This window comes from Falco rusticolus, chromosome 15, assembly GCF_015220075.1.
Source record: "Falco rusticolus isolate bFalRus1 chromosome 15, bFalRus1.pri, whole genome shotgun sequence".
NCBI classification, from domain to species: domain Eukaryota; kingdom Metazoa; phylum Chordata; class Aves; order Falconiformes; family Falconidae; genus Falco; species Falco rusticolus.
Genome location: NC_051201.1, coordinates 20164194 through 20188838, shown reverse-complemented (window position 1 = coordinate 20188838; position 24645 = coordinate 20164194). Strand labels below are relative to the sequence as shown.

The following is a 24645-nucleotide window of genomic DNA, read 5'->3' as shown; positions in this document are numbered from 1 at the left end:
TATCTGCCAGTTTAGCTAAGTTGTATGTTGTTCTGTAATAGCTTACGTCCACAACTGAAGATTTCTTAGTTGCATTCCAAATCATGTTGGCAGAAATTGTAGTGTGTGACCATACGTGTGCAATGAATTCTGCTTTAGATGAACAATCAATTGGTGTATCCGTTTTGTATGTGTGACCCTATTAAGGGAAATAGAAAATCAATGTACTGCCTGTCCTAAATTCTGTCAGCCAGCCACAGCGGTAACTGCTTACCAAAGCTACTCCGATTTCCTCTGAGCAGCAACTTCAGCGTAGTGAAAGGAATGCCATGAAGAAGCCATGAGGGAGAAGGAGACTACTCTGCTTTGCTTTCCTGGTCACCATGATGCGTAACTCTGGTGAGTAGGAATTTCTCCTCTTTCTCTCCTAAGAGTGTGATACTTACAGACCTGGAAGCCATCTGAAATATTCCTAAATTTTTCAGAGCTGTTTTCCTGATGAAGGTCTTAATAGGTGTAAGGAAGCAATGAAATACATGACTGATGGTTTTCACTAGAACAGAAATCCTGCAGCTCCTGCTGACATCTGTGGACTGCACTTTGCAAAACTTTACTTTCAAGATGCCTAACTTCAGACTCTTGTTTCTTATTAACATGGCTGGAATATGGAGGTTACTGTTCATTAAACAGTTGTTCCTAATTTTGCTACACTGTGCCTAGCCCACAGGAAGTATGGTGGCACAAATCTGTTTGTTACATGTTGGGAACATAAGCTGTATGATTTTAAAGGGAACAATAATATGGCCAGGCCTTTTAAATGGTAAAGGCCCTTTTTTTTTTTTTTTTTTTTAAAAAAAAGTTGGGGGGGGGGCAGGCACACAGAGGGCACAGAGACAATTGTGTGTGTGTCTACCCTGGCTTCTGTGAATTCTTCATGTTGGACTTAAAAAACTTTGTGTGATCTGTAAATCGCGTGGGAAAGAGCTGCTTGTAAGGGTTATAGTGACTGTTCCTTATACATGTGTGCAAAACCAAAAAAAGTACTTCTGCCTCTGTCCTCTTCCACGGGGTGTTTGACTGCAAGCACACACGTGGGGGAGGAAAGCCACTTTATCAGGAAAAAAACCCCATCTACTCAGTAGCAGCATTCAGACTCCTATTTGTTCTCAGGCCTGACAGAAGCATTGCGATGATTTGCTGAGTTGGCAGGGCTGCTGGCTACCGGTATCTTAGTAAGCAGAGCAAGACTCCTATTTTTTCTTGCAAGGAACTTACTCTGTGTAACCACCACAGGCAGGTTTTTTTCTAAATGGCAACAGGTTTGATCCTGACTAGGCCTGCAGGCGTAGATGCATGTTTTAATAAAAACAGGATCCCCTGCCACTACTGACCTAATAGTGTTACAGTTCATATATTGCATGACAGCCAGTGTATAACTGGCAGATTTTTTTTAATGTGGCACAAGAGATGCTTGTGCTAAAGATGCAGGTTTTATTCGGGTATTAAAAATAATCATAAATAACCAAGTTTTGCCGTTCACATTTAACTTTCCTATTGTAGTTTTGCTGCAGAAGTAATAACTTTTCTGTAGCTCTGAACTGTAATGAACGTTTTACTAGTCCTTGGTGGTTATCATACCACAAATCCACGAGAGGGTGCTGAGAATCCACTTTTAATTTCTAGTGCGTTTTCAAATTGTGTTTACTTCAAATAAGGAAAAGTGTGCAGGTTTACAATGCAGCTGTCTTGTGCAAATAAAACGCTCATTTTGTTAGGAGATACACTGTGCATACATGCACGAAAGTGGAAAACCAGTACAAAAAGTGACAACTGCTAGTAAAACTAATTTGGACTTGCCCGTACCATAAAAACCAGGCAGGCAACAGTGTCTCATGCTGAATACCAAGAATTAATAATAATCTTAGGACAGTGAAATTGTCATGGTCCTAATGAAGGACAAGTCTTGCATTTTAAAGGGTGTTTTCTAAGTCATGGCAGCTGCAAGATTTGTTCCTTTATTTGCAGAACTGGTACCTTTTGTCTGAAGGCTAGGCAGTTCAAGGGCTAAGATCCTCGAGCTTGCTTTTCTCCTTCATTAGTCCCTTTGAAACTGCTCTGCGTAGGCTTCCTGCATTTAACAAGATAGAGGATGCAGTTCAGGACTAATTAATTTAGTCACTCATCTTTTGTATTCTATTTGTAGTTACAGCGGGTTGTTAGGCGAGGAAGAGACAGCTTCCTAGTATTAGATCTTTCTGGTGTCGACTGTGAGCTGAATACAGTGGGTGCTTGCATTGTCATTCTACCTTATTGACTCCACTGTCATTGCAAAATACTAATTTGGTTTGGTACTTAATCATTTTAAATCTTCACATTTCCAAGCATTTAATGCAGATTAACGATTAAGATGCTTCTCAGGGAGAGGTATGTTGTGTCATCCCTGGGTTTTTAGATGAGAAAAAACTGTGTGCTTTGTGTGGGTGTTCAAGTATTTCATCTGCCCCAGGCTCGCTATAAGATTAGGGCCTCAGAGCTAAAAATGACTTGCTCAAGGCCACGCAGAATAAACTAATCCCCTGACTCCCTTGCTCTGCTTTAATCATTTGTTTTCTTAGCACAGCGTGATTTCAAATGGAGCCTTACGAGGTTTGACCGAGATAGAGCAGATAAAGGCTGAGAGGCAGCAGATCCTTGGATATCTCAGTAATTAAAACAATGGGCTTTTTAACATTTTTGAAAAAAAATATATAAATATATATTACATACAAATTATATTTTTAATCGATAATATAGATGTATTTACAAGGCTGTATAGGGCTTTGGTTTTGTCTTGAAAGGCTGTCATGAAGATGACCCACTTTTTTTTCCACTTTTTTTTTTTCCCCCCAGCAGGATTCAGTCTAGGATTTGAGAGCCCTGAAGATGCTTCTTTTGTGGACAAGGGCACTAATGAAAGAATAAGAGCTGATTATCTTCCTGCATGCAAAGGGAAGGCCCTGCAATTGCAGCTCTGATGGTGCTCTTCGCAGTGGCGTGGGCACAGTCCCAGGGTATCTTAGCTCTGAAGTCAGGCACGAGAGCGGCCGCGTAACCTCCTGTTCTGCGGGGGTTTGCTGGAGCGCAGCTGTGTTAAGTGTTTGCTCGGGTTTTTGTCTTTCGCTCCTGATCTTTTTCTGCGGCCTCTGGTCTTTCTTGCCTTGCGCATCCCTCTAGATGAAGCATCGCACTCGCGCTTTGGAAGGAGTGGGTGCTGCCGTTTGCGGAGCGGATCCTGCTGGATCTCTACGCCCATAAAGTGACTGAGAGAGTATTGGAGAAACCCATTATTCACAACGCGGAGACTCGGCAAATAAATCAAGCTGCAGCGGCGAACAGGGTGGGAGGGACGGGCCAGCAGCCTTCACCGCAGCGCTCGGAAGTGCCGTGTTTCTTCTCAGGTGCGGTGGTTCTGGGCGCGCTGAGGCGGTGGCCCGGCGGCCTGCGGGCGCGCTCCGACGGGCAGCCGCAGAGCCGCTGGTAGCGGAGCGCTGACGGCGGGAAGGGCGCTGAGCGCAGCCAGGTTAATTAGTAATAAACCGACTCGCCCGTCGCCTCCCCGGGCGGCCGTTTGGCCGGGGATGCCGAAGGACTCTCGGGGACCGGACCGGGCGCGCCCCCGGCGCCCCCTTCTCTCCCGGGAGCGCGCCTGCCCATGCCCGCCCGGGGCGCGCGCCCCGCTCCTGATTGGCCGAGCCCCCTCCTCAGGCGCTGGCAGCCATTTTGGCTTCCCGCCGCCTTGGGGGGGGGCAGACATGTTCTTCCCCGTACCCCCCCACGCCGCCGCCCGCCGCCGCGCCGAGGGAGCAGCCGGTGTGGGTAGCGGCGGGCGTCTGCGCCGCGGGAAGGCCGCTGTAAGCCGGGCCGGGGAGGCGTTGCGCTGCGGGGACGGCGGGGCTGGGCTGGCCGAGCCGCGGCGGGCGGCCCCGGGCGTCGAGCGGTTTGCGGGCAGGGCCGGGGGGGCCCGCACCCGGGCTGGGGCTGGCCGGGCGTCAGCCCTGGCGGGTCTGCGCCTCCCAGCGAGCCCGGTCGTTTCCTACATTAAATAAGTTGTGTCAGCACCTGCTTCCAAAGTCCACGGGTTTGCACAAGGGAGCCAAAAAGAAAAAAACCCAACCCCAAATAACTTCAAGTTGAGAGGCCTGCTTTGTTACATAACTAGCAGTGGGACTTGAGTAACAGAAGTTCGTGTGTTGAGTGTGTCTGTGTGACTTTCGACTGAGGAAACCAAGTGTGTGTATGGGTAGGGAGCTGGTATGAAAAGAATATTCATACCATATAATTTTGCTTGGTATTTTGCCACGTGTACATCCTGGCATGCTGGGACGTTGTACCGAGCGAGCAGTGAGGACCAAGGCAGTGGCTTTAGTACTGAATGTTCATGACCCTGCTGGTAATGTTTAGGGTCTCTTATCTCCTCATCTGATGTTTAAGAGCTCTCCATAATACTTCTCACAGCCTGTTTCCTGTGAGTGGAGCCTCTGTCCTATGGCCTTTTAGTGGAAAACTTAAGCTTGTGAAGAGGAAAAAACGTTTTGAACACACTTAGCCTTTTTCTTTAGAGGTATAAAACATAAGACTTAATTTGTTTGTTTGTTTCTGAGCTTAGTTGCTTTTAGGTCTAATTTGCTGCAAAGTTTATTTTTTTCTTCTGGAAATGTCTTTACAAATAATAAAATAGGTCTAAACAGCTGTTTTCCAAACAACGCTGACCAACAAAAAGGCCGACAGTGTGTAAGAATTTTTTGTGGGTTCTGCCCCCTTTTAAGATACTTTTCTGTTACGGCTACCGTTTATATCATAGCTTTCTTTGCCCTAGTGGGAAGAAGGGGAAGTGGGGGATAAAAAAAAATAGTTGCAGAGCCCAGTTTTGGGTTAAATTTAGTGTTAAGTTTGTTGTAAACTATAGACGCAAGGCTGAAAACTCAGGGGAAGGGTTCTTTATGTTAAAGTCTAATTGTCCCTAGCTTGTTTTAAAGCATTTTTTTCCCCCGTTTTAAAAACAAATGATCATAGCAGCTTTGTCAAACCTCTGTTAAGTGACACGGATCAGCTGCAGCTGCCTACATCTACAGCTGCCTCCGTTACTATGTGTCTCTGGTAGCATCTTCTTAGAGTAATTAAAATGATCTTTGGACTCCAGATCTAAGAGTTTCATTCTGTTAAGAGAGTTTAAGTGATAGTCCCTTAAGTGACCCTGTTGGCATTGCTCCTCACTAAGCCTCAGCCTTGTTTAAAAATCAGCGGCCGTCTCTTTCATTCTTCCAGCCTCCCTTACGCCCTGTTGACCAGGCAGTCAGTCCTGAGAGCAAAGCAGAGTTTGCAGAGACTAACAGGAAAGCAAGCCAGGAAGTCTCACAGTTGGGCAGGGATTTGTACTTGTCTGAAGGCACTGATGAGGCATGGGGGAAAGTGCGGTAAGATTGTATCGCAGTTACCTTGTGCAGCGTGTGTATGGTTAGAGAGCACTAATCCTCTGTCTCTAGGCGTAGGGTGCCAGAGGATGAAGATCTTGGTGGAAGTATATGTTAATACATTGTGGTCTCATGTTGAAAACTACTGGTATATTGCATTATGATGGCTTAGTATGTGTTTCTGTCTTGTATGAAACCATTAGGGAAGTTGTATCTCTTCTCCTTTATGCATTAAATAAATAAATAATATATTTTTTTTAGATTTCTCCCCCTGCCCTTCACTTTTCGCATAATACTGGCTAGTGCTCAACAAAAACTAGCACTTCCTTCTGTGTTGCACAGCAGAATAAATGAACCATAAGGTCAACTTCTACATTAAATGTTACTTTTTCACCTTTTCTTGCATTATCTTGGTGTGTACTGTGCAATATACATTAAAAAAGCTCCAAAAAGGGAAGAAGGCAGACAGCGATCTAGGAAAGATCATGTGGTTGTGTTCCAATACAAAATAGGCTTGCTCCGCAGGTTTCATGGGTATAAACTCACAAAACATCTGATTTTTGAGTGTTTTGTTTTGTGCTTGCCATGGACAGGAAGCTCTTCAAGGCCAGTCTCTTACTGGATTTGTATGCAATGCCTGCACTGCCAGGCTATGGGTTTTATTTGATGTTTATAGACTATATGAATGAAACAGCCTGGCAGAGGTGTAAGTACCATTTCCCCTCCAAAAGGGGCACCAGCACCTTGGATCTTCTAAGCAGTTCTTCCTAAACCAGGTTAGTGTCAGGGCTGCATTATGGAGAGTTGAACTTCTCTTATTATTTGTTGTAGATATGTTGACATGCAGATGTGGTTGGCAGCATGTGCCGTGTTCCATAGTGCGGTAAGGATGTGGTGAAGTCTTTTTGGGTGCTCTTTAGCCCATTCTCTTTCTTTGAAGCCTCCCATGATGACAGAACGTGTTCCTGTTCAGGATGCTGCCATTTTTGTATTTGTCAGTGTGCCAGTCAGCTAGGCTGTGTAGTCTGCCTGAATAAATAAAGGTATTTTCTCACAGGAGATCATCTGTTCAAATCGATGCGCTGCCTTATATCCACTGCCAGCTTCCTGCTGCTTTCTTGGATGCTGCTGCCTGTATCCCTTTGCTTATGGGGAGAATATTCCACTTGTGTCTCTGCTTCCTAGCTGGGAACTAGATACACTGCTCCATTGTTTACCTCCCCTTAAAAGCTGAGAGCTTTGACTCTCTTTTTGAGACAGTCTATATTTGCATTCCCTGGGTTGGCTGGGCAACAGCTAATCAAATAATTATGTTTAAAACAAGATTTAATAAAAAAGCATCTCTAAAACCAAAAGCCAGGTGTAGTCATGCTTTTCACCAACAAAACTAGTCAGCAATGTAAATACTGTGGAATGTTTCCCAAATAACTTAAGGGCCATTTAATCTTTCTTAATGTTCTTCACTTTTTTGTTGCTGCGCTGTTGTTTTCTTTCCTTTTTAGATGCTCTCATATCTTTGTAGTGTGTCTGCAGTTTGAGTGTCTCCTCTTTCCATTCCGTTTTCTTTTTCCATTCCCCCCTGCCCCCCCCCCCTTCCCCCCCACTTTAAGTACAGTCTTCTGACCTAGAGCCTTGACAGGAAGCTATTCATACTTGAAGAGTTTCTGCTAGTAGAACCAGTTCTGACCATATTTAAGATGTGTATAAAAGTATCAGGGTTTTTTTAAAAAAGAATAAACTGAAGGTCCAGACAGATAATTATGCTTGGGCTTGTAAATAATCATAACCCAGAAGCAGAAAAAATTCTGTACTTTTCCCCTGTCCTCAAATCAAACACAGGACTGAGTGGGACCTTCTGGATTGCCCTGTATAGTCCCTTTATGTAGTAGGGCTTGTGCATAAAATCTCTCTTTAAAAATACATCAAACTCTTATTTTAAAAGCACTGGGGTTTCAGAGAGGAATTTTTGTTTGTTTTGCATTCCATTGTGGTCATTTGGAAGCTGGTTTTGAACTTAACTGGTCTCGTGGTCAGAAACCACCTTCTAATTGTCAGTCCCTGGGAACCCAGGCCTGGACAAGGACCTTACACTGGGTGTGGAGCCCACTGCCCAGCACTTAACCAGACTCAGCGTTTCTTTCTGTCACTGTATAATAAGTGCTACATTTACAGCTTCTAATTTGCTCTAACATTGGAACACACAGCTGCAGAACGGTGAGGCCGAGGTTTTTGCAGTGAGGTGGAAGGACACTCAAGGTCAGCTGTGGGCAAGAGGGGTCTCACTGCGGTAAGCACTGTTAGTTCAATAAAGCTGCAAAGTTCCAAGAACACCAGTCTGATAATTAATGAAGTAGCTGCAGCATGAACTCCTTCTTTTGTGCTTATTGTGGGGTACAAGACACGTTTTGTTAAAAGTCTGAGTTTGCTGTGGTTATAAATAACTTTCTCGGCAAATGTGGAAAAGAGAAATTATATGTAACCAAGGAGTAACAGAAAATAGAGTTTAAATACCTGTTTCATAACCGTCTTATTTTTTGGCTGAGATAATGGACCGGGCTGCATACTGAGAATTAGTTTATCTTATGTGATATACCTTTCATTAGAAATATATTTAGCGTAGTGCTTGGCACCATGCTAGGTTTAGGATTTTTTTTCAGTTGGTGCCTTGCAGACCTTGCAGCTGCCTTTTGTTCCTTGATATCCTGAAGGTCCTTACTCTAAGCAATGTAAAGCACCCTCTGTTGGCTTTGCTGAAGCTGGTGACGGTGTGGCCGGTGACTTCAGCAGAAGTTTTTAATTGTAGAGAAAGGTCCAGCTGGATTTTGCTGGATATTCAAAATTCTGGAGTGGCATTTGAGAGGTATTCAAGAATCTGTTGCAGCAAAACACAAAGGAGGTAACAATTATACCTAGTTAGATCTGAAAAGTTAGTGAGGTTTTTACCCAAATTGTAGTAGGGCTGAGGTGTTCAAAGTCGTCTGCTGATTTAGAAGTTCATGAACATCTTTAATGAGAACAACGGTACCAAATTACATGTCGTCTTCCCCTCATTGTGCGTGTCTCTTTCTGTTAATTGCAGTGGGATCTGTTCAAAATATACTGCCCTTGGGTGATTTCAGGTTCTGAACTCCCACATCGCTGCTTTTCAAATGCCACAGTGCTCGGCGGGTGCCCATGCAGGCGCTGTAGCATGCAATGCTGTGGTAGTGTTGGAAACCCAGCAGTTGTTTTTACTACATCATCTAAAATCTTAACATTACAGAAGTATTGTTGTGGAACAGAGCAGTTTTTACTGTAGTTGCATCCTGAACTCTGTAAGAGTCATTCTGTTAGGCATTTGTGGAATCACAGCTCACAGGTTGAATGTGATTGGGGCGGGGAGGTGTCCGTGTCCCCCCCTTCACAAACATGTTGTTATCCTTCCTGCAGGCAGCTCTGTTTCTCTGGTGCAGCACTGCAATGTCTTAGCCATCATCTTCCATTTTATGTTGTTAGAGCAGAAGGATTTATACCAGTTACCAGCTAATACAGTGTTTAATGTGTGTATCTGTGAGGCAGATTCCATTTTAGTGGGTGGAAAGCGGTCAGAGATATCAATATTCAGTATACTAATGACAGTGCGGCATTCAGGATTACATTAAGGTCGCTATTGAGCTCATCAGACTGATGCATCTTGCTGGGATTTGGAAAAGTCAAAACATTTGCGAATAGGAATGGGACTTCAAGGCTTCTGGTTGCTTTAGACATGCTGCCATGACTTGAAGAGCTTTAGCAGAGCTTTGCAAAAACACTGTTGTAACAGATGTAGTGTAACAGGGAAACTGCTGTGAAGCTTGAGGCTTTTGTTGCAGTGTTCATACAGGTAAAGGATCTTGTGATGCAGCTAGCTTACCAGCTGTGCTGTAGCACTTGAAGCAGTTTGGAGTTGTTCTGCTGGGTTTGACTTTGGAGAAGTCAAAGGTTTACTTAAAAAAGGTAAAGAGAGGGGGGCTTGGCAGTGGTGGAAATTTCACGTGTGTGTTGGCGAGTATGAGATGCCCATGTGGGGAGTGAGGGAAGGTGAAGCATCAGCTTATGGACTTTCCAGAGGAACAGAGTAAGCAGGTGCTCTTTTCTAGGAATGATGCAGTTTACAGACAGGAAAGCCATCTGAAAGCTAGTATGTTAATAGGAACATGTCCTTTTATTTTATGTGTTTATATTCAGTTATCTTATCCTTTAAAGCACACAGGAAGGCTGTAGCATTTTTATACTACAGTTAGTCTCCTCTTTTGTTTAGTTTAGTGTTTAGATGTTTCTTGGTGCCTAGGGACCATTTTCCTTGGCTGTGTAGTGCTGGGTGCTGTATAAAAGACAGGGCAGTGACACGGTCATGTGCCCCAAAGAGCCTGTGTGTCAGGCGGGAGGAGGGTGAGGGGACAGAACATGGTGCAGGCAGACAGGTCGGGCTCATGGGTTGAGAGGCAGGTGGTTCCAGCATGGGCACCGTGGCAGGCGTAGGGCTGAGCACAGCCTCAGCAGCACATATGATTTGCAGTACAAAATGTTCGTCAGACCTTTAAAGGGGTTTGGGCACATCTGGGAGGAGGAAAAGGGAATGAATTATACGGCCCAGATCAAATGTTGACAGAGATTAATCTTCTTTAGGTCTGTGTACAATGTGTAACTATCCTCAGATACCTTTTTCTTCTCCCTTTTTCTTCTAATCTTACCTGTCATTAATGCCTGTTTCTTCCTGTCCACATTTAATGGTTTTAAAGGAGCAGTTGTTAAATCTGCCATTATGTAAAAGATGAGAAAGGGGATTCTTGTTTTCCTGCCAGTCTTCCTAGCAAGTCCTGCTCACCAATTCACAAATGGCTGCTTGGAGCCTACCCTAAATGTCAGGGAAGGTATGGAAGCAAATGGGCGTACAGCTTCAGGAGCAGTAGATGGGAAATCTGGAGTAGTCAAAAACAACAGTAGAGAGTAAGAGCACGTCTTTTGAAAGGCCAGGAATACGCAGACAAGCAACTTGAAAATGCAGCAGCAAGGAGAACTGGTACATCAAAGTATTAAATAGGCCTATTAAAAGAAGAGGGCTAGAAGATGAGCATTCTGAACAGGAACTTCAGTTGGATAGGGAAGTCTGTGTTTTAATAGGTGCTTTGCCAAGCGAATCTGTAAAACAGCCAACGAGGCAGATGGCATCGCAGTTACAGTGCTGACCGGCAGGCAGCTGTGGGCATCAGTTCATAATAAACAACACTACAGCTCCCGGGGCAGAGGGAGCAGGAAGGAGTTACAATGTTCTGTACTTTCTCCTCTTGGTTAAATGCCTGGAAGATACAAACTGTCTGAGAAATGATTGTTTTACGTCTTGTGGTCCTGTGGCGCTTCATGGAGCGGAACCCGCTGGTGAGCCACTCAAATAATAATGTAAAAGGCAACAACAGAAGAACAGATGAGGTACTGCAGGAGAGGCACATGCTGGCCTCCCACCGCTGGACAATGAGATCTGCCAACGTGCAACGCAACGGTAGTGTCAGCACGCAGACAAACCCCACCTGTACAGCAATGGAGGAAGCCACAGAGCTCCACCTCTAACATCCTGTCTCACAAGATGGAGCGGTTCCTTCCTGAGCTAATGACAAGAAGCTTGTGTGCTGTGCTCTTCCCTAATCACTTGCATTCCACCGATTTCCTCCTCTCTGCTTGTGGGAAACATAAATTCTTCCAGGTGGAGGCTGCTGTAAAGGGCTCTGAGGACTGTTCAGAAAGACTGAATTAGTACAATGGATTCTTTTCCCTTGACATGGTTTTGTTAAATCACTGGATTTCTTAAGGACAGATGTATGGGAAGGGAGTGAGGGGTTTTTTCTTTTTTAATTATCTTTGATTGGGCAGTATAAAGATAAAAACCTGCTGTTCGTTCAGAGACTGGATAACCGTTGAGATGGTAAGAGCACAGCTGCATAGTAAGAAACTGTTCTTGTGGCCTTGGGTCAAATGCTAGCAGGATGCAGTGCAGGGCGGATCTCCTCATACCCAGAGTGCGGACTGGCGTGAGATGCGGGGTTCAGGCATGCGGTGGGCACCGCCAGGGCTTGGGTGAGGGCTGCAGGCCTTGCAAACCGAGCGGGGTGCATCAGTGCAGGGGGATGTCCACTGCAGAGGCCACAGTGGAGGGTGGGCGGACGAAAAGCACTGGTTTCTTTCACCCTTTATTTCCTGCAGATTGACCAGAATAGGCATAGCGCAGTGAGACCGTACTTGACCCACCCACTAGACTGCATCTTAAGAGTCAGATTTCTTGTTAGTGACGTCAGACTCCACATCACAAAACCAGAAAAAGCGGACTGGACAGAATCATTTGAGCCTTAAAATTTTATTATCTTGTTTGCATCAACCAGTTATTCCTTTCAGCACCAATAAAAGACAAAAACCCCTCCCTGTTGTTCAAAATACCTTGTTTCTATCAGGTCTGAGATTGTGGTTTTCTTGCAGGTAAAGAAACCAATGAAAATATTTAAATTTTTCTTTTTTTTTAATACATTTATAACAAAATGTCAGAAGGTGTGTGCTTACCATATAAAAACATTAGGTTCCATAAGGATACAATACCGAAAAAATCATTGAAATAAAAAAGGTTATTCTTATAGGATTTCTAAACCTCAGCAATAATACAAGTCTTTAAAAGCATCAAGATTATATTTAAAACAAGATGGCATGGAAAAATGAGACCTTCAGTAACAATTTGACCCTTACTGGAATGGATGATAAAATTGGGAGTTTTTCAAAGTGCTTGAATTGTATTTCTGTTCTCATCCTGTAGTGCCAGGAGGAGGTAAAAACGCTTCGTTTCTGAGCTGATGATATGTGCTGACACTGCTGTGCTGCCGTGTGATCCCAGGGCAGCTCAGAGACCAAACCAGGGACAGTCAGATCGGCTTAATCTGGACCACCAAACAAAGGCCGTTTAAAAAGAAAATAATTCTTTATTGGAATTGCAAGTTCCTTACATCTTACTGTCTTACCCAGTCAGTAGGACTGAGGGTGTAGCCAGGCCAGCTGAGAGTGCTTCAGGGGCAAAACCTTGTAGCACTAGCAGGAGAGAGGTGAACTCGTTCCCTGGACAGCAGGCCGCAGGCTTCTCCTTGGAGCCCATCAGGTTACGTTTGCATGCTTTAGACAGCGTCAGTTAAGCATCCAGTTTGTGATGGAATGAAACTAGTTGGCCACCACGTGAACTAGTTCTAGTAAACGCTTTTTCAAATAGCACTGAGCTGCACACTAGGCATTACTGCCCTGGTATTCAGGGACTGAGCTGTGGTGCAAAGCAGGTGGATCATGTGTCCTTCAAACAGTGCACGGACTAACTGGATGTGAACGTGCCCGAGGGGCTGTGTTCTGTAGGTCCTGTTTTTGAAGTGATCTAAAGGTACCAGCTTGGTAAGGACCTGATGTCCTTGAAACTTCTGGAAGTTCTTAGTTTTTGGCTGTCTTCATTTGTGTCTTTTGTTCATTTGTTCTAGAAGTGCTGTTGTAAAATGCAAATTGAACATGAGAAACAGAAGATGTTACCGAGCTTTTATAAAAACAGATGACGCTTCATCTACAGTATCCCTGTTGAGCAGCAGCTATTAAACCAAGAATAGCGTTACCACCCACTTCTTGAAGATACCTGAAATTGCTGTACAGAGTGGGGTAAGCATAGTAGAGTAAGCTTAACTCATGTTTCTTATAAATAACATCCTACTGATAAACGGGGTCATGCTGTCCTTAAGTGAAGTGGGATTGACATCTGAAAAGGCTATCCAGGCTTCGGTTGCCTGGGCATGTTGTCACTCCCCCACCCCACCCCCCTTTTATTTAAATGCAAAGACTCTATTACGTAGTATCTGTCTAAGGCTTGCAATGATTGATATCCTGCGGTACAGGCGTTGCTTGAATGATTCGCTGTGAGACAGTCTGTGGAGCTGTGGTGGTAGTGTAGACAAACCTTGTTTTTCTCCAGGAGGTTACTCCCCTGGGAAGGGAAGCCTGTTGGTTACAGTTCACCGGTACAGCCGCTCTCTGACTCCTGCAAGCATACCAAGGCATCGGAAGGCACAGGATCAATGCAAAAAAGCAAGGAACATCTGTACAATGGTGCTGCAATGCTGTACCTCCCAGCATCACTCTCTTGCAAAGTTAGATCCTTAAGACAGTAAATTAGTAAGAACTACCTCAACTGATTAAATGTATGTGTATTGTTTAGAGAGAACACTTTATGACTGTTTCTTGATCACTGAGAATCTTAAGAACATCACAATCTAAAACGGTCTACTTCAGATTTGAAAAAATGTTTCTCAAAAAGTTGACAAAAGTGCCTGGTTTTTAGTCAGCGCAAAGCCACAGAACTGATTTGAAAGTAATTCAGACCTTATTAGTTTTACTGTAAATAATGTAACATTGTTTGGCAGTAGGTTTACGATTAGATCCCACACAGTGTCAAATTCAGCTCCTGCAACTGATACTTGGTGAAGTTGATATCAAATTGTAAATTACATTGTTAGGAAAGCTATTAAAAATACTGTACCTTATATTTAATCTTACTAGTGAGAAATAGCTGCTGGGCAGCACACAAATTGCTACTGATACTGTTTGGTTTTTTTAAAAAGGTTAATAAAATACAAGCAAGGTAGAAAATAGGATTAAAAGCACTGTTTCAGGTACAAGTTTTTCTGAACTGGGTGAGAGATAAGAAACCAGAAAGACACACTGCACATATGTGCACCCTCTGTATAAAGAGAAACGTACAAAGTGGGAAACTGGTGGTGCACTGGGATAGTACACTGAAGTCTCTGATGCTGTAAACTTGAATTCCGAATTTTATCAAAAAGGGGAATTGAGTCTGGTTCCATTTTTGAGTCCCCGTGGGTTACACTTGCAGACTACCCCGTGGTTTGGCACAGTACACTTGGAAGAGGCAGTCTCTGCTGAAGGGACGCTAGGACTGGAAGAGGAGGCGTAAAACATGTCAAGACCGGGTGCAGTGGGAGAGCGTGAGCAGTGGTCTACTACCTACTGGGAATTAGCCAGCGCTGTTGGCCTGGTACTTTCAATACTGGTAAGAGTTTTCACTACTTGGAAAAATCAGGCTGATGTAAGTAAAAGTTCCATTGTTTACCATAGCTACTTAAGCCTGTACCAGAGGCTGTGCAGACTGGGATTCCTAATTTAAATCTATTCTGATTTAGCGCAGGCTGATTCCTAGTAGGTGTAAACTAAACCACAACAAGAGCATCTCAAGGAGTTTGTGGCCAGCGTAACTAAAACAGTTGACTTAATGGAGTAAGTATTTAGTATTAGATTAACTCTTCTCTTTTTTAATACAGGGAATTTGTCATGTAAGAGGTAATAACCCTAAAATGGAACAGGAAGTAGGCAGAAGAAATGAAGTATCGGTTAAAATGCAAGGGGTTACATTGTTACATCTGCAACACAAACTGGTCTGATTTTAAATCCCTAAAAAAAGGCCAGGTCTTGCTATGGACCCGAGTCTCAGCTTTTCCTCAGTTTTGTTAAGGTTACAGAGGCTGGTAGGTCAGGTCACAGGAGTAAGATGGCAGAAGGGAGCCCCACGTTTGAAGAGCTGCAGTGGAAAGAACATTATGAATTAGATGGCAGGACCCCTGTTAAAGTCTGTGAGTGCCTAACAAACGGAGAATTGTGTCTCACAGACATTAAACAAACCCTCTGCTCCAAGGAAGTAGCCACTGAAGGCTGAGAGTCACAGTTCTAGTCTCTACTCTTAACTAGCCATGCTACACTTCCCCTTTAAGTGTACCGATTCCTTTAGGAAATTGTTAGGTTATCCTGCCTTATCCATCATACACTGTTCTACACTTTTTTTGCCCCCAAATGTCACTTATGTTTATTTTAACTCTAATATCTAGCATGCATTTTACAAGCTATTTCCCACTTACTCTTTCTAGCTAAGGCAGAATGTTGGCTCTGGTGTTACCAATGGTACTACAGGAATCTATTCACTCTACTGTAACATACATATCATCCCATACCATAATTCAGAACTGCCCCACATATGGGAAAGAAAGAAAAGACATTACAGGGGAACTCTATTTCTTCTTAAGGGAACAAGTTGCGCTTAGAAAGCTAAAGGCCTGATTCTGGAGTCATTATTCAGACAAAACACTTCATAGTTTCAGTGGGAACACAGCTGGAATAAGGGTAGAACTGCATTCGTAAAGTCTTAATTCCAAATCTTTTAAGTATCCTTAAATTGGACAGGAAGATACTGGTCTGCAAATTGAATAGAGTGTGTGTGTGTTTGTTTTAAGATCTATCTGTAATGACAGAAGGGTTTGCCAGTCCCAGAATGCCTCGCTTTGGCTGGTATCTGATTTTTTGAACTCACTTCCATTCTGATATTCCCCATGGTATCTTACTATTTTATCTCAGAGTGGCATGCAGTGCGGGCGCATGCTACTGATGCAAGCACGCTACTACAACTTTTAACAGGCTAAAAAAAGAAAAAAAGCTTTAGCTTCTTAGTTATACAAAGAAATTATGCAAAAAACCATTGAGCAGCACTAACTCACAGACTAATTACAAACTAAATTGTGCTATATATTAGTATAAAAACATGTTTTAGTAAGAATGGCACTGGTTCAGAAGGAATTAGGATTTCCATCTTGGTTCCGTTCGGTCCACAGTGAAAGCATTGGAGTACAGGCCTGCCCTGTTGCCTGAGCAACTTGTGACAGTGGCTTTTGGCCACAACCCCTTCGTTTCTCCCCTTCTTATATCCGCCACTGTTGGTACGTTCTGGGAGTAGCCCGGGTCAGGTCTGGTCATCTTTCCTAATGTGGCACCAGAATAGTTCGTTCTTATCCTCTGATATTTTCTTAATATCGTTAAACGTTTCCCTCTTCTAAGCTCTCAAAGCTGGTCCGTTTTAAGGGTCGTCTTCTCCTGTAGACACCATGAGGCGCATTGCTACTGGTAGGTGGTCTGTCAAGCCTGCTAACTGGGTAATAAAGCTGAACTCTTCCACTTCCTGCAGAAGGAAAACAAAAGTAAGGAGGAGGGAACTGGAAGACTGGTCTGTGATACCACACACCAGGACTCAGCTTTTATACCTCTTTTTGGTTTACTTTGAACTGTTTCAACTGTATTAGTAGATGTACGGGCCTGGTCCAGCTTGGCTGGGCTGACGGTGAGCTGTCTGCCCCACGGAGCATGTCAGTGTGTTGCGGCGGATGGGCTGAACCGTCCCTGTGACACACGGCTGAGCTACCCTGGATGAAATCTGTGGCACCTTTGCTTCCCACGTACGCTAACAGCTGTGTCGTTCCAGGCAGACCGATCTGTAGTGCTGCAGTAGGTACCTGTGTGTGAGGGAGGAGGCACTCCCCTGGGAGGAGGCGCTGGCCACACCGTGCCATTCAGCACGCAGCTGAAAGGGAAGCCTGTCCTCACTAGATTGAGGTGTTCAAATTGGTGGGAACTCCAGGTGATTGGGACCCTGCTCCTGGTGTCTCTGAGTGCCAGCTTTAATTCTGGCAACACTTTGTAGGCCAAGTTAAAGTTCTATAGGAAATACCGCGTGCTTCCCAGCCTCGGAAAGCTGGATGGAGGAACCCTGACGCTCACCTCTGCAATGTAGTTGTTCCCTCCTACAGCAGGTGCTTACTTTGCCGGTCCTCTGGGAAGTGCTTCCATGAAGCACAGATATTTTAGTTCTCTTTATGCTGCCAGCATGAGCCTTATCAACGACCTAATCTGGGTCAGAACCATTCAAGTATTGGTTTTGCTGCTGTTTGTGCAAACCTAAGATGGGTTTACCATGTAGATGCACCCTGAGCAATTGTGCATCTGAGACGGGAAGCCTCAGAAGAATTTATCTGCTAAGCTGCTGCGTCCACAGAGTGCATGCAGACAGTACAGACTGCGGTATCATGCCCTGAGCTATGCTGAACTGCTCTGTTGCCGCAGCTGCGACAGGGTACGGTAAGTGTGAACTAGTTTCTCATTTTCCTCATGGAATTCTGTATAAGGCATGGCCCTACACCAGGGAGCAGACAGTGCGCTACAAGTTCTCATTCTGGTTGGCCCATGTAAAAATCTGCCTGTGTATCGCAGGCTTGTAACTGAGCTTGGTTTTCATAGGCACAGTAAGAGCATCCAGACACTTGAAAAGATAAAAAAATATTCAGACTGCTGGCATGGAAAACATTAGCCAAAACACTTGGTCTGGCAAAAGTTTAAGGAATGAAAACAGGGATTTTTCTTTGGTTTTGAAGAGCGCTGCATCTACCAGTGTTGCTACCAGAATCCCTGTACTCATCTTAATTTTGTTTATGCACTAGGTTTACAAACTCAATACTTACATGCAGAAGCAGAAAATAGCAAAGCAGCAAGCTCTCCTTGGAGTATGAATTTGATCCCAGGCAGGGCAGGCTGCCGTGCCATCCAGACAAGTTTGTTGTGTGAGTTACGGCTCTGTTTTTGCCAACTCTGAAACTCACCACTTTCCACTCCAGGTAGAGACCTTCCTCTGTATAGAGCATATAGTCGATCCTCCTCCCATTTCCTTTCAGTGATGCCTTCCTCCCCTTTTGACTGGAGCTGTGGTTCTTGCTGGTGGGATAGACTAAGTATCCTTTCCTTCCTTCTTCACTTTCCAGTACTCTGTTTCATCAAAAAACAAAACAAGTGCTTTAAATGTTTGCTCCTTCCATCCCTTTGTGCGTTACGCTAGCTTGTCTCGAAATCCCTGGTAAAGGTAATGCCTGTCCAGAAGGACTGTGAAGCTCATAAAGCACATCTTCTTCCAAACGTGTTTTGCAGTACGAGGCTGTACTAACTGCTGACAGTGCTCTTAAAGCCTCATGGCGGGTCTGGCATTGCTGGTGCTGTACTGGTGGACCTACCCTTGTAGCCTGGAGGACACCTGAGGCGAGGCCCTTGCCTGCCCGCTAGCTGCAGTATATTGCAGCCCACAGCCCCTGCGCTGGTTTCCGCTGTTGCTGCATCTAGCAGACTGTTCCATGGGTTACTGCAGAACAACCCTGAGTGCTCTGATACAAACCTCTCTGTTCTGATCAGAGCAGCTCCTTCGGAAATGCAGACAACCAGGTTCACAGACAGGGTACGGATGAGGAATGGTTTTCAGGAGCAGACATTTGGGCGTGTGGTAGTTGGTTTTGTGCAAGCCTCAGCATCAGATTACTGTGGTTTGGACCCTGAGCTCTTGCTTCACTAATAATGACAGCGCAATTTGTTTGATTCCCGTGTGTGACACCCACTAAACACCTCTACAGAGCTGCACTTACTGGGTGGGTGTGGTAGCGCTGCCTCCATTTTGCAAAGAGAATATGCAGCCCCAGACCATATACAGAAGCAGTCAGAATGAAGAACCAGTTTTCTAGGTACCAGTCTTGTGTTCAGGCAAACAGTAAGCTGCAGCTCTCCCACCAAGATGTTTAGTTTGGGTGCTTACACCTTAACAGTAGGTTTTATGCTGGAGACTATTAAGGCCCTGAGGAACTCGTTAGCCCTGCTTTGAACATGACTTTGGACCAGATAACCCACAAAGGTCCCTGTCACTCTATTTTTACGATAATTCGATGTTGCTGTGCTGTTCTGTATTGTTTTGCTGTTGTGCTGCTTTAAAAGGAAATTCTGTTTACCTCCTCGTATTCTATTTAAACGACGTACCAAAAGAACGCTACAGGCAGCAGGCACCACTGCGCATGCAAAAGCGGGAACTGCCCCTGTAGGGCGTTACGCAGACAGGTAACTATCTAGTACAACCACAGCTGGTTTGCTGTGCGCAGAGAGGGACAGCTTAGGCTGTGGTTTTGCTGTCTGGCTTGAAGCATGAACAAAGTGCTTTCAAAACCACCTCCCTGAAAATTATTCTCCTTCACTTTCACTTACCGGCCAAAACCTGAGCTCAAGGTTCTGTGGTTTCCCTTGTAAGAGTTGATTACGCCATTAAGCTGCTACATCAACTGTCGCAGGAGAAACACTGAGCCATGAACTTGGGTCCTAGCAGATACAAAGCCTTTAATTTCACCTTGGAAAAAAAGTAAGATATTTTTGATCACCCAGTTCTTAAGACTCGACTCTGGATGAGTTTTATGGGGTTGGGTTTAGGAATTTTTTAATGCATGCATGTGAGCACACAGAACGAAGGAAAAACAAGAGACAAAACACCAGACTCTTGTGATGTGTTTTAATGTTTGAGATTCAAATGGATCCTTCATCAAATTTTGTCTCTTGGGAATGATCTGAATGGTGGCAGAGAGGACACAGCACATGCTACAGTCGTGTTACGATCTGTAAGTTTGGGTCAGTTGATATATACTTCATGGGTCTTCAGAAGGTGACAGTGACAAAATTCTGGTCACGTGGGTATTTATCAGAACTTTTGTTAACCCGCTTTGGACTTGGTGAGGTCTTGAAGGTTCTCAGAGTTTACTGTAACCAGTTGATGACAGTAAGTTTCCTTTTATGTATTACTCAGTTTTAGACTGTCATCTAATAACTCACGCTAAATTAGGTTACGATCTGCACCCCGTTTGCAAGCTACAGAGAGCTACTGCAGATGATTCGCTTTTTTTTTCTAGATTCAAGAAAGCAAGCTCTTTGATGGGACTGACCTCCTTCAAAAACTGTATTTATATTTGGCAAAGCTAATTAAGTAACAAAGTAGAAGAAACTGCTGATTAGCACTGCAGTACTACTGCAAAAAAATCTGATCTGCATTAATTTAAAAGATGGATTTGTTTTAGCTTCAATTATGTCCTTTTAAAAGTCTGTGAACGCTGGGCATTCACTTAACTTGCACAACTGCTCATGGAACAGAAACGTTGATTTCAAATACACGAGGAAAACAACTTCTAAATGTGTGCGCATCTACTCCTGACTCAAACTTGGAGCACCTTACATGCAGTGGTTTGTTGTTTGTCTCTACAGAACTAGGCACAAGTACTGGACATATGGCTATGCTATGCTAACAGTTAAATGCTAACAATTTAAGTGAACATAACTGTGACTGAGTTGCACAAGTAAACGTGAGTTTTGGCAGTGTAATTCTGTTGATTCATAGGACACAAAAAAAGGGAGGATAAAGAGTAGTTGGAACTTTCTTTTTTCCTTGAAAGGTTTTCAGTCCCAAGTAACTCTGAAGTTTAGACGTATGACAATTCTGTCACACGGCTCTGTGGCCAGCAGCTGGTTTGTAGTGCTGACCACAGCTGCCACGAGCAAAGGAGCACGAAGGGCAGCATGTGTAAGGGAGCCATGAAGCTCAAGGGACCAGCTCTCACTTAGGTGAGAAGCACCTGAGCTAAGGAAGACTTCTCTTCCTGCCGTTGCGGCCTGGTGCCCAGAACTGTGAGCCACTGCCCAGCAGTGGAGACTGGAAAAATGTTGCATTTCCAGCTTGTTTCTTAGCTGTGCTGTAACGAGCTCTCCCGTGCCAGGCTCTGTCCAGGGTTCAGGGATGAAAACAGGCTTATTCCAGTGCTTTGCGTGACGGTGATGATGGTCTTTGTGAGATGAGATTATTTGTGTGCGTTTCATGAAGCCTTTCTGAACAGAAGCTTGTGTGGCTTCCAGCACTGTGGCAGGGCCCAGATTGTTACATCTAGCTTATTAATTGTTCTATAATTATGACTTGCTCATTATTTGTACCGAGTATGTTGTTCTAGTCTGATGTTTTACGTACACTGTACTTAACATGAAAGAGATATTTAAGTACTAGTTGTTCTGCTGCTTTTATGGCCTAATTAGTTTAGTAATGTGAACTACTTAATTTTATTTATAAACTAGAGAAGAGTGCTGATGAAGAAATAATTCTCTGGATAGCTTACGTTGCTGATTTAAATATCTGTTTCAAACGTCTGTAACATTTTTTCAAGATTTATTGAAAAATTTGAGAACAGATCAGTTTTAGGCTGAACCCTGTTCTGCTGTGTATATGTATGATACCAGTTAGCTAGACAGTGCTCCACAGCTTCTGTGCTATTGAAGATTTTAATGTCTTTAAAGCCCACAATCCATGAATGGCTTTAAACTTTACTGAACTTACTGGTAATTTTGATGTTTACCAGTTCCTTGGAGAGATGGGAGGCCAGGCTCTCTTGGCCGCAATGGTTTCTTTAATATATAAGCACCTCTACGTAACGTACAGATGCAGGTCCCTGTTGCCCTGCAGAGCTGCGTACAAAGCTAGTGGGATTTCTGGTCCAATAGAGTGTTTTTTCATCCGTTTGAGAGAATTACAACGTATTGCAGAAAACCGAAAGCCACATTTGGTAGGCCAGAAGTCTTACGTGTATTGGGTTACCAACACTCAAGAGTGTTTCCCAGTTGTCTCATACTGAGGTGCTGTACGTACACATAGGTAGTAGGAGTGATACTCTATTGATCATTTGATGGCTTTTTATCCATCAGTCATGTATTTGCAGTGGAACTTAATTACTGAACACAAGTAGCTCTGCAGGGAATAAAACAAAATACCCCAAAAGTAATTTGGTGACAGATTGTCTTAAAAGGTGGTTTGAAAACGCAGGGGCTTGGGTTTGTTTTGGCGTTTTTTTCAAGTTATTTTTTTAAAGAGCTCCAAGCCTGCTCTTGGAACTATAAAATAGAATGTTACACCCACATACAGATTTGCATTTGCAAACTTGATTGTAGGGCCAAATTACCTTACTTTTGCTTTCCAGAAATCCCTTTCACATGTACCAAATTCACGTTTTCAACATGTGAATAGAAATGCCTGAAAGTTTTGCAGGCTCTCGAACGTGCAAAGCGTGACTTGCTGTAACAGATCCTTATTTTGAATATAAACTAAGCCAAACCTTATGTCTACAGTTCAGTTTCTTTGTTCAAAACGGATACAAAGATGACTTCAAGGGGTAGGCCTCAGCTAATATATTCAACTAAGTGTCTGTGCAGTGTACTGAGTGAGTAAATATGCCAACATAAACTGTGCCTCTATAATGTACCATTTCCATTATGTGTGTTAACTGAAGCATCTGCACAGCCTCATTAACTTTATTAACTCAAATAACTTTACCTCTTTAGTATATTTTGGTAACGAACAGCTAGAGCATCTTTTATAGTTAGTCACGCTAACAACATACTTAGTCCATTAAACTAGCCTTCAAGGTCGAGAAGGTGCAAAAGGATTACTACGTTAATTAAATAATTAAATGCTGCTCTCGAATATACAAAGCTTATTGATTTCTCTCCACTGGCATATTATTTAACAAACAGTACAGGTATTCAAGAAATTTATCTTAAGACTTCTGCAAATTAAGTTGTTTTCTTATTTCTCTGAAGTCCACTAGCTGAAACCAAAGATACCTGTCTCTCAATGTCAAACACTCCTCAGAAGTAATGCTGGTCAAGTATCACTAACAGAAATTAAGCTATAGTCCTAGTTACATCTGAAGTGCTATTTAATTCCTCTCTGAATTTGTGAGCTTGCGTTTTTAGGTCTATCACATTCTGCAAGCATTCTAGAAATGGGTAGTTAGTTTTTGAGTTGGGGGTGGTGTTTTACACTTTCGGGGTTTTTTTTTTATTTGAGGAATACTACCTTTCCTTTTGTTGCTGTTCGTTACAGGGCTGTGACCAGCGAGCTGGCTGCCTGCAGAAAGACTGAGACAAGCTGTCCACGTACCCTTTTCAGTAGCGCTTGGAGTTTCCTGTCCTATGGGCCTGTCCAGGTAGGACCAACTCTAAAGACAAAACCACTGCCTGCAGTTGCTCTCCTCTTTTTACCCATTGAAGCCAGTTCTGTTAGACTGAGAAAAGCAAACACTTCTCCTTCCCTTTTTTTCCTCTTCCCCAAGTACCCCTGAGTAAAAAAAAATGTTTGGTGGTTTGTAGGTTATTTTTAACAGTCTTTTTTTAAGGAATTTTCTAAAGCATGTAAGAGTTTTAGGAATCGCGTACTTCTGTAGGTTATCTGGAGTGCACACTTCTTCATCATATAATCCTTCGGGATCCAACAAGGTACCTGTAAACAGAAAGGGAGATGTAACTGTCCCAGCGTATGTGACCTGCCTCTCCAGAAGCTTCTGGGGGTGGGGAGCTGTGACGGCAGCATCTGTGCGGGCAGAGGGGACTGCTCGGAGAGCTCTTTGTGTTCCCTTCCCCTCTATCCTGACCTCCCTGCTGCCTGCCACCTTTCAAACCGTGGCCTCTGCCCTTCCAGTTTCTCAGCCCCAATACCTGATTATTTTTTTTTTGTTTCTCTGCTACAGCAGAGTAAAGCCACGTTATTAAACAGTTCTGCATTCTTGCCTTTACTATCTCAGTTATAATTACTCCACTAGAGGAAGTCTAATTCCCAAGTTAAGATTTCACCAAGTTCAGCTGAGTTTCACCAACTATGAATATCTTGGAGTTGCATGAAATCTTTTACAAGATGAACCCTACAGGTTCGTAGCGTTGAATTGCTTTGTTACATCCTCAGTTACAGTATTTATAGAACACCACATGGAACATTCTGATCAAAAGCTGCAGAAAGTACAGAAACAATGATTTGGCCTCCCCCCCGCCGCCAAAGTAATCTAGAGATTATTGTTAAAAAAGCAGAACAGGTGTAGGAAGGCATTCAGGCAGCTTGATATGCAAGTTCTAGAATGTGGACTGAAGTTTGAGATCTCTGTTTGGCTCTTAATTAAAACTCAGCGAGACACGGTTAAGCTTTATAAAATGTATGTTGCAGAAATAGCCCTTGTAAATATTTGGTGTCCACCAAATTCTTACTGCCAGTTAGCTGAGCTACCTGCTGCTTCCAGAGGTCGCCTGAGCGACACGACAAGTAAATGTTCACACACCGATAGCTCGAGAAGGTCTTACCGATTGCCCATGGTTTATCCTCCCCAGGACCAATTCGACATGGGTCTTTGTAGTGTGTAAACAGAGAATGCTGTTGCTCCAGCTTGTCCTCTGCAGGGAAAGAAGGAGCCCAAGAAAAGGCGCATCAGCTACATGTTGTGAACCTGTGGATAACTGCGTGTTCTGCCCCAGCAGAAAAGGCAAGTCCTCCTTCCTACTCACTGTACGTATATAGTATAGGTTGCATTTGAACTGGTTCAGTAGTACCTTTACTGCACAGCAGTATCTCGTCTTGATCAGAAATTTCAAGAAATGACTGCTAATGACAGTGCTTCCTGCAAAGCCTTTCTATGACAGGCATTTTTTA

The 24645-nt window shown here is 43.7% G+C and overlaps 1 protein-coding gene and 1 long non-coding RNA gene across 2 annotated transcripts in view; one reads left to right on the top strand and one right to left on the bottom strand.

The window, feature by feature from the left end:
• Positions 1–2779: 2779 nt before the first annotated feature.
• Positions 2780–24436, top strand: LOC119157768. Its single transcript, XR_005107658.1, has 4 exons — positions 2780–3869; positions 12944–14520; positions 23056–23158; positions 24327–24436. It is a non-coding gene; the product is annotated as an uncharacterized LOC119157768 (long non-coding RNA).
• The window catches only part of SMPD3 (sphingomyelin phosphodiesterase 3), a 120764-nt gene continuing 107899 nt past the window's right edge, over positions 11781–24645 (bottom strand). The window contains exons 5-8 of the mRNA XM_037409007.1: positions 24300–24389; positions 23388–23451; positions 17942–18104; positions 11781–16470 (exon numbers count right to left, since the gene is read on the bottom strand). Coding sequence (XP_037264904.1) covers positions 16369–16470; positions 17942–18104; positions 23388–23451; positions 24300–24389 — 419 coding nt within the window. The 3' untranslated portion in view covers positions 11781–16368. The remainder of the gene's footprint in view (positions 16471–17941; positions 18105–23387; positions 23452–24299; positions 24390–24645) is intronic.